The sequence below is a fragment of the Rousettus aegyptiacus genome, unplaced genomic scaffold, assembly GCF_014176215.1.
Source record: "Rousettus aegyptiacus isolate mRouAeg1 unplaced genomic scaffold, mRouAeg1.p scaffold_m13_p_5, whole genome shotgun sequence".
NCBI classification, from domain to species: domain Eukaryota; kingdom Metazoa; phylum Chordata; class Mammalia; order Chiroptera; family Pteropodidae; genus Rousettus; species Rousettus aegyptiacus.
This window is the reverse complement of record NW_023416308.1, coordinates 77480388-77492902: the sequence shown is the minus strand read 5'-3', so window position 1 is coordinate 77492902 and position 12515 is coordinate 77480388. Positions and strand designations below refer to the sequence as shown.

General features: G+C 32.5%; 1 protein-coding gene across 6 annotated transcripts in view; it reads left to right on the top strand.

Annotated features, from left to right (window-relative positions):
* The window catches only part of NUP98 (nucleoporin 98 and 96 precursor), an 84594-nt gene that overhangs the window by 26808 nt on the left and 45271 nt on the right, over nt 1-12515 (top strand). For 4 of the 6 annotated variants that reach the window (XM_016157963.2, XM_016157961.2, XM_016157959.2 and 1 more), the window contains exons 11-12: nt 2848-2940; nt 7757-7897. In XM_016157963.2, the coding sequence (XP_016013449.1) occupies nt 2848-2940; nt 7757-7897 (234 nt within the window). The remainder of the gene's footprint in view (nt 1-2847; nt 2941-7756; nt 7898-12515) is intronic. The other 2 variants (XM_016157965.2, XM_016157964.2) reach the window with 1 other exon arrangement.

Sequence of the window (12515 nt, the reverse complement as noted above, 5' to 3'; positions counted from 1 at the left end):
CAGTCACCGTACGTAGTTACAAAAGTTTTTTTTTTGTGATGAGAACTTTTATGATCTATTCTATCATCTTTCAGATATGCATACAGTATTATTAACTGTAGTCACCATGCCATACATTACATCCACATGACTTATTTATTTTGTAACAAAGTTTGTACCTTTTGACACCCTCCCTTCCTTGACCCATTTCACCTATCACCCACCTCCTGCTTCTGGCAGCCACTGATCTGTTCTCTGTAGCTGAGCACAGGTTTTTTTTTATTGTCGTTTTTGTTTTTTTATTTTTTAAGATTCCAGATATAAGTGAGATCATATGTAATCGTCTTTCCCTGACTTATTTCACTAAGTGTAATGCCCTCAAGGTTAATCTTGCTGTAAATGGCAAGATTTTCTTGTTTCTTATAACTGAATACTATTTCATTTTATGTGGTTATTACATATATATTATATACATGCATACACCACATTTTCTTTATTCATTCATCCCTCAGTGGACACTTAGGTTGGTTTCATATCTTGGCTATTGTAAATAATGCTGCCGTGAAGATGTGGGTTCATATCTCTTTTCGAATTAGGTGTTTTATTTTCTTTGAATAAATACCGAGAAGTGGAATTGCTGGGTTGTGTGGTAGTTCTATTTTTAATTTTTTGAGGAACCTCCATACTGATGTTCATAGTGGCTGCGCTACACATTTCCATCAACAGTGCACAAGGATTCCCTGTTTTGCACATCCTTGCCGATACTTTTCGATGATAGCCATTGTAACAGGTATGAGGTGATACCTTTTGGTGGTTTTGATTTGCATTTCCCAAATGATTAATGATGATCAGCACCTTTTCATGTACCTGTTGGCCATCTGTATGTTGTCTTTGGAAAAATGTCTAATCAGATCCTCTGCTTATTTTTACATCAGATTGATTGTTTTGCTGTTAATATTTTAGATATTAACCTCTTGTCAGATATATGATTTGCAAATCTATTCTCCCATTCTCTAGGTTGCCTTTGCATTTTGTTGATGATTTCCTCTGCTGAGCAGAAGTTTTTTAGTTTGATGTAGTCTCAACTTGATTATTTTTGGTTTCGTTGCTTTGCTTTTGATGTCAGATCAGAAGAATCATCACCAAGACAGATATCAAAGAGCTTACTACCTATGTTGTCTTATAGGAGTTAGATGGTTTCAGGTCTTATGTTCAAGTCTTTAATCTGTTTTGAGTTCATTCTTATGTATGGTATAAGATAGTGGTCCAGTTTGATTCTTTTGCATGTGGCTGTCCAGTTTCCCAATACCAGTCATTGAAAAGAATGTCCTTTCCCCATTGTATATTCTTGGGTCCTTTGTCGTAAATTAATTGACCATTGATTAATTACCCTTAATTTTAAAAATTGTTTTGAAATAAGAGTGATAAACTTTTGTCAGTAAGAATCGGAGGAAGTGTGTGGTATAAACAGTGTAAATTGGGATTTATTTCCCTCCTGTGGGTTTGAGGTAGTTCACAAATATTTTGTTTTCTGCTGATAATGGGCATGGATGACCCTTTCCGGTTAAATTTTAACTCAAAAAAAAGGATCTCAGGGTATATTTTTTTAGTTTTTTCTTTTTAAAAATTGATTGTGCTTGAGTAGGCAGTACTTCATTTTTGTGGCATAACTATTAGCATGATTGAAGAAAAGATTTAATGAATGTATGAAATAAATGTATTAAGATTAAGTCAGATTACTTACTTGGATTTTTAAATGACTTTAGAAATATGTTTTTAAACTGATTAAATTCTTCTGATTTTTTTCCTTGAACTTTTTATTGAGGTAATAATTCAAATATTTGCACAACAAAAGTATAATATTTTTAGTTGGCGATATCGCCATATAGTTCAAGATACTCTCTTTGTTCTGTAAATCTTTTGTACTTGTTCTTCTCCATGATGCCTTTCCTTTACCTCACCCCATCCCCCACCCTCCGCCATGATGCCTTATAAAAAGACTTTTCACAAACAGGGTTTACTCGTCCATGATTGATTTTTTTCTCTTATCAAAAAGGATTAATGATAAATTTATTAGCTTTTTTGTTGGGAGCTCCAAAAGGAGTACAGAAACTATATAGACATATCTGAACAAAAGAGAAGTAGTCATGTGATATATGTATCTTTGTGGGGACATCTTTGGACTTCAGAGGAGAATCAAGGTTTTTCTGAATTATAGGTCATTGTGAGGAAGGATAGTTTGTTTAACTCTCCATCATCTCTGGTAATGATAGAATTCAAGAAAAGTTATTCATAGATTACCTTTCCTTAATATCAGCTGGCTGAGTCCTTGAGTACTCCCGTGAGCTAATTGAGTATGACACAATTAAAAGCTCTCCTTGTGTGATCTGCCACATATTATTCATATAAGGTCTGTTCGAAAACAAAAGCTGCTGTAGGGATTTTTATAGGTAATTTCCTCTCAGCAAGAACCTTTAGATTCATTAAAGTATCTTCGTTGACTGTCTTATTTTTTAGTGAAAGTTTAAGGGACTCAGTTTTCCTTCCAGTAATTAAACATAAAATGTAGGTTGGAGCCTTACAAAGAGAATGTTTCTCAAGCTCAAGCACAATCACTTTGCTTTTTAATAATGGATATTATCCTATACTGAATTGAATTTTCAGTCCTGAAATGTTATTAATAGGAAGACTTGTAGGGTCTATTTACAGGCATCAAAATTTAAATTTAAAGATTTAAATTAGCCTACCATTTAGAATTTCTAAATAATAACTGAAAGAATGGAAAACTTAGGGTCAGACTGTTGTAAATTCCCATGTGCAGGAAAGAGTTGTTAAAAGTACAGTCCACTCATTCTTTTGTCTTTCTAGGTTTTGGCACAAATACCAGCGGGAATAGTCTTTTCGGAAGTAAACCAGGGCCTGGGACTCTGGGAACTGGGCTTAGCGCGGGATTTGGAACAGGTAAGGAACTGTACCATGAAATTTAGAAAGTGATATATTTTGGCTCTCTAATTGCTGGAACCTAAGACTTGTGCATGATCACATGACTAGAAATAAAAGGTCTAGATTTTCATTTTCACAGAAGGATTTATAAAACAGTCCCAGCAGTTACACTTTACCAGATTTTAAAACATTGACACATTTCTCTTAGAGGTTGTGTTCCCTTTCTACAAAATGTTTGTCCTCTGATAATCGTGGTCTATCTGGGATTTTCAGTATTTAATATGAGACTTGTTCATTTGGTGACATTAGTAACTTTCAGTTCCCTTATATTACCTTTGTAACAGGTATTTGAGACCACGAACTGTTTATCAAGGAAGCTTTATTACCCTAATAGTAAGTGCTCCTGCTGAAGTAATTAAATACTGAGTTTTTGCAAGGTCTAGGCATACCTTTCAATTCTTTTTACCTTGATAAACAGCTGAAATGCCATGCCTTTTGTCTCTAGTCCTGCAATTGATAATTTTTCAGTGTTTTCGAAGACAGCAACCCCTCTACCTGCCCAGCTGTTTTAAACATTGAAAGGTGATAATGTTTGTAAAAGTGTTTCCGCATATACAGTTCAACAAGGTTGTTTAAGCATATAGTTAATAACCTACTTTCCAAATTCATCTGACTCTGAGTGTAGTCTTGCAGACCATTTATTTCCATTGTCTCTGCCTCCACTGTCGAGTTACCCATTGTCTTTGCTCCTATGCTGATTATTCATCCGTCTCTTTTTAATAGAACCACATTTTGTAGCCTATAAATGTTTTATTTTCTATTTAAAATAAAAGTGCAAGTTAAAAAGAATTTAACAATACAGAGGTATCATGAAAAGCTTACACCTTTTAGATGTGAAGTAATAGCTATTGAAAGTTTGGCATGTATCTTGTCAGACCCTTTTATATACATTTTTCAAATGTGCCTTCACACACATATATATGTTTGTATGTATATGTGTTTTCTGTATAGGCTTTTTCGTTATGTTCTTAAAAGGAAACCATATTCTACATGAGTAAACCAAATGATGACATACATTAATTAGTTGGATATCATATTAATGTAGTAGGCTGCAATTAGCATTTTTAAAAAATGAACTGGAATCGAGAAAAAATCTATTGTATGAAGCAAGGTTAAATATTGTTTTATTTGAATTTTGTTTCAGTTACATATATCAGTGTATTTCATATTGTGTGCTACAGTCAGTCACATGTTTTAAAACGAAAGCAGCTACTTTATATGTAGTATTCTGTATTTCGTTCTTTTCATTTCCCATGACCTTTTGGGCATATATTTTTTCTTTTGGTCAGTATGTATAGATCTAACTCAGTCTTTAAATATAACTGTTTAGTGTTTCATCATGTGCATATATACACACAACCCCAAAATTCATACATACAGCATAATTTATTTCCTTTTCCTTGTTAATGGACATTTAAGTTATATGATATTATTAGCATTGCAACAATAAAGATCTTTGTTACATAATTTTGTATATGTTAATAATATATACGATTGATTCTTAGAATTGGAATTGTGCCAGAAGATACACATATTTTGAATTTTGGTCAGTCTTGCCAATTTGCCTTCTGAAAAGAATTCCCGTTTGTATTTTTACTCATATTGTATGAAAGTGCTCATTTTCCCATACTCTTTTTATATCGTTGGACTTTTTCATGTTTGCATGCATGATAGTAGGAATTGGTATATTCTCATTTGCACTTCACTGATTACTGGTAACAGACATCTTTATGTATGTTTACTGGCCATTTGAATCTTTGAATTTCTTATTTATAATATTTGATTATTATTTCTTAATTTATTTTTGAGAGAGTGGATATTAAGTCTCTTTGGTAGTATGGTAGGGTTTCATTTGAGCTTTTTAACTTACCAAATTCTACCGCATGTATTTTGCAAGAAATAAAAACTAAAAAAGTTCTGTTTTTTTGTACAATGTGATCCCTAAACATAAGTAGAATATATTATCTGACATCAATGTTCTCTTCTATTCCTAGAGGAAAAATTAGCTTTGGTATGGGCAAATTAAGGGTTTTTTCAAGGGTAGTTTTGACTCTAGGCAGTTTATGAACCGTAAGTCTAAGGCTTGGATGTTACAGGTATTTCCACCAAGTCTTTAATTTGGTTATAGTATCTTACTAATCAAGTTTTATTTTTATGTGTCAAAATTGTCATTCTCTCCTCTTCGGCTTTTGGGTCTTGCAGGTTGTGATTAGCAATGTCTTCTGTAGTCCAAGATTTTCTTATTACTGCTATATATTCCTGATTCATGTCTTGTCCCTATAACTAAAAGCCAAATACAATTAATAAAGAATTTTATACCCTCAACCTTAGCAGCAGATCATTTAGGGAACCAAGAATTGCGAGACTCACCAAGCTCACAGTATTGGAATCTTTTGATGATTACATCTGCTAAAGCAGACTTAGGTTTGAGAGGGATATGTCTGGAGACTACTGTACATAAACATTTGCATTTCTGAACTCTGCATTTCATGGTATCTCAAGTAGAATAACATTGTAGCTTTAGGTTGTGTTTTTGGGGGGTACATTAGCTAAGTGGGTATTTCTGTGCAGCAGCTTGTTTTTAGTGTTGAAATTCAAATTCATACCACAGCAGGAGTAAATTGCCCTGTCATATGGGCCTTTGCATACTTCATGAATATTGACTATAGAGATACTACACTTAGATTTAAGTGATCAATCTTAGTATCAAATATTTTATCCTTTGGTGTGTGATCTTTTTTCCTAATAGACTAAGGAATATTCATTAAATCATAAGTGTATCAGTTTCTTCTTCACAGTGATAGTAGCTGTCAGCATTATCAGTAGTATGCCATTTTCTCGGTAGTGAATAATAGTAAGATTTTAGTTCTTAAAATTTTCTACAAAGTGATAAGTTGAAGGATTCATGTAGTAAAGTTATTTATGACACAAATATATACACAGAAAAATCTACCCCGAGATAGATACCATTGATAAAACTGAATTCTAACAATTATTAGAAGATCTCAAAAGCAATATAATCATTTTCACTTTATCTTTCAGCATCTTTGGAGTCTCTAGGGTCACTATTACCATGGTGTCCCCCATATAGCTAGCTTCCTTATGATTCCTACAACTAATAACTATAGCACGTTTCATAAATTAACATTATCATACATCAGAATGTCCTTAGTAAGTCCTTTAAGCATAAAAATCATGTGCATAATATAAGACAGGTCTGGATAAAATATGTATTTTTCCATTGATAATTATGATAAATCCTTTCCAGATCACGTGAACCTCATAGGACCTTTTGTTATTCTTTTGTGTGTTACTGATATACAGTGGTTTTTTTAGACGGTTTTATGGTTTTTTACCAGGGCTGCTGCAGAAGTGATAGAAATAGACACCCATTCAGAACAGAAATTTTTATTCATTTTATATATTTGGGTTTCATTTAAGTTTTTGTTTGGGGCCAAGGAGGTGTTTACTACCTGGAAAAATAAAGAATCCTGAAATCTGGCTGTAAACTATGTCCTGTGAAGGAGTAATACGATTTTAGTTTTTCTTGGAATTTGCTCTAAATTCAAATGGCTTAGGATTTATTCCCTGTTCCAAAGTTGGACTTTTTAAGGTGAAATAATCCCATTGCTATATTTTTGTCTTATTGATGCAGTAGTCACCCTCACTAATTTATAGTGTATGGATTTTTCTGGATATAAATTTGCTATTTCCTTTTTTTGGTTGTGATCTCAAAGCAGTTCCCATTCGGTATTTTTGACCTCCAGGTATATCTTTGAAGTGATTTTCTTGATTTTCCTGGTAAACCATATCTCTGTCAAGATACATTGATACGTTAAAAGAAATTTCAGATCTTCCAAGTTGCCAGTAATTTTTTGAGGAGGAAGGAATGGAAATTTTCTTAAAAATTTATGCCAGTAACTTATTCAAGATTCATCAGGCTTTAAAACATTACAAGTTTCTGTATTGGGTTTCCCTTTGGTGAAAATAAGTTCTTATTCCATCCAATCTGATTCATGCTGAAACTTGAATCGATTTAGAAACCTGATGACAAAGCTTTTTATAAAACAAAAGCTTTTGTCTAAATTACTTTTCATGAGATAATGGAACACTTGAAAGTGTTACTTTTTACTATTTTGATTAGCCTCTAGTTAATCAAAAAGGTGACATTGTGATAGGTTCAGCTGAGTATTTGCAAATATTGAAACTTAAGGAGAATTGACTTTTTTAATTATTTCAAGATCTGTTTTACTATAGAGAGTAGCAATTAAGAGCCCTGGCTGTATAGTCAGGTACACTGAGGTCCGAACCCCCATTTCATCATTTGCTGTGTTTGTGACATTGAGCTCATTATAATTACTAAACTCTCCATTTTCTCATCTGTAAAATGGGGATAATAGTTTCTACTTTAGGCTTATGAAGATTAAATAAGATGATACTAGTTAATATTTAATGAGTGTTAATATCTATCAGACATCTTCTAAATGCTTAATATGTGTTTATTCATTTTAATCTTAGGATAAATATCTAAGCTATGTGTTATCTCATTATAGTTAGGGAAATAACAGAGAAGTCAACTATTTTGCGTGTGATATATATAATGTACTCAGCACAGTGTTTGGCATATAGTTAGCATTTACTGTATTAGCTCTTTTGTTCTCATGAGTGGTTATTATGAACTTTCCAAATGTATTATATTTTTAAGTAACTGACCTCTGGTACAATATTCAAAGGATCTCCTGTGGCGCTTTTTTCTTTCCTCTTGTCTCCATAGCTCTTGGTGCTGGACAGGCATCTTTGTTTGGGAACAACCAACCTAAGATCGGAGGGCCTCTTGGTACAGGAGCCTTTGGGGCCCCTGGATTTAATACCACGACAGCCACTTTGGGCTTTGGAGCCCCCCAGGCCCCAGTAGGTAAGTGTCAGTCACTTTAGAAGGCTTTATTCAGTTTATTTCTTGCTAATACTTAACTTGCTGACCTCATTTTCTATTCCACCTCTGTTCATTCCTACAAAAGCAATATATACATACAAGAATAATTATTTAGTGCTTCCCCATTCCCAGGCCTACTCCCCCAAAGAAACTATTTTTTACAGCCTTTAATTCATCTGACATGTAATTAAGTTTGGCTTTCTAAATGATGTACTTATATTGCTGTGTTTTGCTTTATTAAATCTAAATAAATTTAAATTGCTAATGGTAGATGAGAATTTAACTCATTTATCACCCTATGTTTATTTATCACACTATATTTTTTATTCACTTCTCCCAAAGTAACTAATTTTCCTAAGTTTAGTTTTATCTATTGAAGTGTTTTTTATACTTCATTTATTTGAATACCCCTTCCCAGTTTTTGTGAAACCTGCCTGCCTCCTTTATTATTATTTCTAATTTAAGATTAACTTACTTCTTAACTTATCTTTTTTAAAGGAAACTATGTTCTACCATAAAAGAAAATTGATATCACCTGGCATAGAGTACCATAGATAGACAGAAGTTTAAATTCATCTTCTGTACTGTCATGATCCATGTACCACATTTTGAGAAGCCTTTGCAAATTTGAATTGTGTCCTTATATACTTTTTCTTTTCTGTCAACTAGGAGATAGTATTTCTTGACTCCCTTTAGTCAAATAAGACTATCAGTGCCCTTCCTTACCCTTCTCTTTCCCTCATTTCTTTTGCCATCTTTATATTTTTATGTTGATGAAGTTGATAACATGTTCTGTCCTACAGTTATTACTGTCTTCTTTGGTTAAAGTATAAAAGTTGCAAGTGAACACAGCATTTTCTTATAGCTATGAAAACATTGCTGCTCAGCCAAGTACACCTTTGTTATACAGCTTTTCCTGGAATTTCTGATTCTTTTTTTTTCCCTTTGCATTACCAGCCTGTATCGGCTTCCTAAACTAGTCTAAATTCTTAAGGATAGTATCATAATTCTTTACCCTAAATCCATCATTCTTTGATCTTGCTGTCTTGTAGCCGTATGAACTCATTATTCCCTAAACCTTCAGCATTGCTCTAGGATAGTCCCTTCAGGTCTACTCAGTGGGAACTACTGTGTCCTGGATATTTCTTGAATTTTCTTGAATGTATTTTCAAGTAAAGTGTATATGTAAGGTAAACTTTGACTACTTACAGATCTGAAAATATCTTCATTTGTTCCTCACACTTTAATGGTATGGAATTCTGGTTTGCAAATAGTTTACCCTCAGAACTTTTACTATATTCTTTCTTGTATTAACCATTACTGATGAGCAGCCTAATGTCTTTCTTATGCTTGAGACTTTTTTCCCCCACTCTCAAAAGCATTTAGGATTGTTCCTCGTGCTAAAATTTCAGTGATTTGCTTAGACCTTTTCTGTCATAAATCTTTGGGGTTCCCACCCCCACTGTATTTCCGCTTTCTAGGAGATTTTTGGTTGTCTCAGCATTTTAGATTTTTTAATTTATAAGAATTCTTGTTCTCTCAGAGTTCTTTTTTTTTTTCAAGCATCTGGTTCTAAGATATAGTTTTTTCTTGAAACTGAATTTGTTAATTGACATTGAAAATTTTTTATGCTAAAGCTGATTCAGGTGTTTATACAGGTTCTTTTCCTTAAATCATCAGGATTATTTTTTATTTGATCTTACTCTTTAATGCATGGTGATTCTTTCCATTTACATTTAAGAATAAAACAATATAAGGCTCAGTGGATACTTGTGTGTTTGGGTAGAGGTTGTTTATCAGTAGATTTCACTTTAATGCAGGAAACAACTATTATCTAAGTGTTAGCTCTGAGATGATGTAAACACTCAAATTAGTTGTCTTTGTTCTTTCCATATGTTAACTGGGTTTCATCAGAGGCACACTGATATTTTGGCCTATCTCTTGAGCATCAGGGCTTAGGAGGATGACAGGGTGTAGTTATTTTGTAATATACTTTGCATTGATTCTTCTCTTCTATTTTCAGTCTCACTTCATCAAACTTGATATTCTAGAATCCCTAACCTTTCTGGAATTCTCCAGGGCATACATGCTTTGTTTTGGCTATAATCCCCTTTGAGTATAATCTAAGCTATATTGTTTGCTCCATCGTGCTTTATCACTCCTATGTCCACTTCTCTTCCCTGGAATTTTTAAATATTTTCTCATCTGTTCTTTTGCTACATTCTCATTCTTTGTCATTGTGGGTTATATATATTTTAATATTTTTTAACCATAGATTTTAAGTAAGTCTTTGGAGGAAGCAGAAGTGAGTTAGAATTCTAATTGATCTCTGTGTGAACATTAGAATTAGCTTTGTCATTAAAAATATTTCCATTTTTATTTCTTGTCTTTATTTGTGATTGTTTTCAGTAAATGGATGTAGCATAAATATTGTAACTTGCCATTTTTACTTGGATAGCTTTCATAATGGTTTTTAATAATCCCATTGTTTTTCAAAGCTAATTAAAAGTTCCTGACCAAAGAATTTAATATTACAGCTGCATGCATTAATGTAACTACTGCCCATTTAAAAGCGTTGTATTGACTTTTAAAATTTACAGATTTTTTTGCATTGCAGAATCTTAGTTGGATGGTGCTTCAGAGTTTGAGAGTCCACTCATATTGTGGGAGTCCCTTGCTTGTATTAAAAACATCAGTTAGGGTAGCTTTTGTACAGATCAGTCCAGTCCATTGTTTTTTTCAGGTTGTTTAGAAACCAAAACCTGCCTCCATAGTATTTCCACTAGTGGTTCTATTTTTACCTCCTAAAGCTGAGTAAAACCAATCTGTTGCAGTTTCTTTGTCACACCCCTTTGGTCAGTCTTCCAGATAAAGTATCATCAGCTTCTTCTGTTTTCAGAAGGCTTGATTTTTTATACATTTTCTTATCCCTTTAATTATTTGGTCATGATGTAGTTATTAAGTGTGTTTTCAATTATTGTGACCAGACTTGAATATAATAATATTAGCGGTAGTTTAACTAGTGCTTATGCTTGCTTGTTCTCTTAACTTATTTTTGCCAACATATTAGCTCTTTTTTCTGTATTTTTAAGTAATGCAGTTAACATAAGATTTCATATTTAAAATAATAATATCTTCACACTTTTTAGATTATCTTTGGATTTGTTAAAGGATGTTTTTATTCTTTTGAGGAAACCGAAGTGGAGTTGGTTACCTGTACTTGTGAAAGGATGGGATCAGCTGGTGTGGGTCAGCTTTTTCTAACGGTTAATTGGCTGTCAGGTCACAAACTAATCAATGAATATTAGGGTTCTTTAAAAAGATCCGGGTTTTCTTGAGTCTCCTCAAATAGTCCAAAGATTAACACTGTGCTGTTATTGTGTGGCACTGTGTACCAAAAGATATTTTTATATATTTTTTTGTTGCCTGTAATCTTAAAATGGGTTTAGGAACTTTTCGAATACAGATGATTTACTATTTGATCTTTAAATTGACATCTCTGGTTTTCACAATCCTGAGCAAATTTGCACTCTCACATAAGCATCAACATATACAGTGTTTTAGTATTTAATGAATACAACTGAGTTTAAGAAAGCATAATTTGACTAAGGTGGATCTACCCCTCTTTAATAAATTTAGCTTTAGCTGTCTGTTCTTGGTTTCTTGTTGTTGTTGCTGCCACTCTTGTGTTTTTTAAAAACTTCAGAACATTTTGTTTATGGCAATCCTTTAATATATATTATCTTAATTGTATTTTGGCTTTACCCTTAAACATTTATAAAGGAAAAAAGTATATTTCTAAAATGACTTAAGTGTGATTTGATTTTTTATCAGTATTTTTGGAAATATTTAAGTTACCTTGCAAAAAGGTTTCTTCATCAGTCAAGGTCCATTGTAGATAGTATGGATTTTTTTTTTTTCTTTTTACTGTGTACAGTTGTAGATCATTGTTTCTTGTGTATACCCTAAATTCTCTGTGACTAATGATATCTTTGTTCTTGCACTTTGAAAGAAAATAAGACTAACTGGGTGATCTTTTTTTCTTTCAATTTTTACTTTAATGTATTGAGTATTAAATGTAAATAATAAATGTATAAGGATTCTTTAACAGCCATTTTTATTATTTTTATTCTGCCTCCTTTTCTATCCTTAATATGTATAATATTTTTAATTATGGAATCTTTACTCATTAAATTAAATCAAAGATACTTTGTTTCTACAGTGAACCACATTGTCATTATTTTTAATAACTACTTAATCCACCATACTGATGTATCACAATTTTTACAACTTAATGTTGGACATAAGTTGTTTCCAAGGCTTGGCTTTTACGTGTGTGAATACTTAACAAACATTATTTTATTTATAGTTTAATGAAGTCCTAGGGTTAAATTTCCATGATTAAAGTTATTAGATTAAAAAACAAAATCAGTATTTGTTCTATGTACTGTCATTGGTTTTTTAGACAGACGAAACCAATTTGTAATGTTTTTTAGAAGTCGAAGACTGCAACTCTTTATACAACTATGCCAGTCATAGATGAGATAGGTATTAAATATTTCTTCAAGGTTGTTTTAATTTACATTTCTTTATTAGTAAC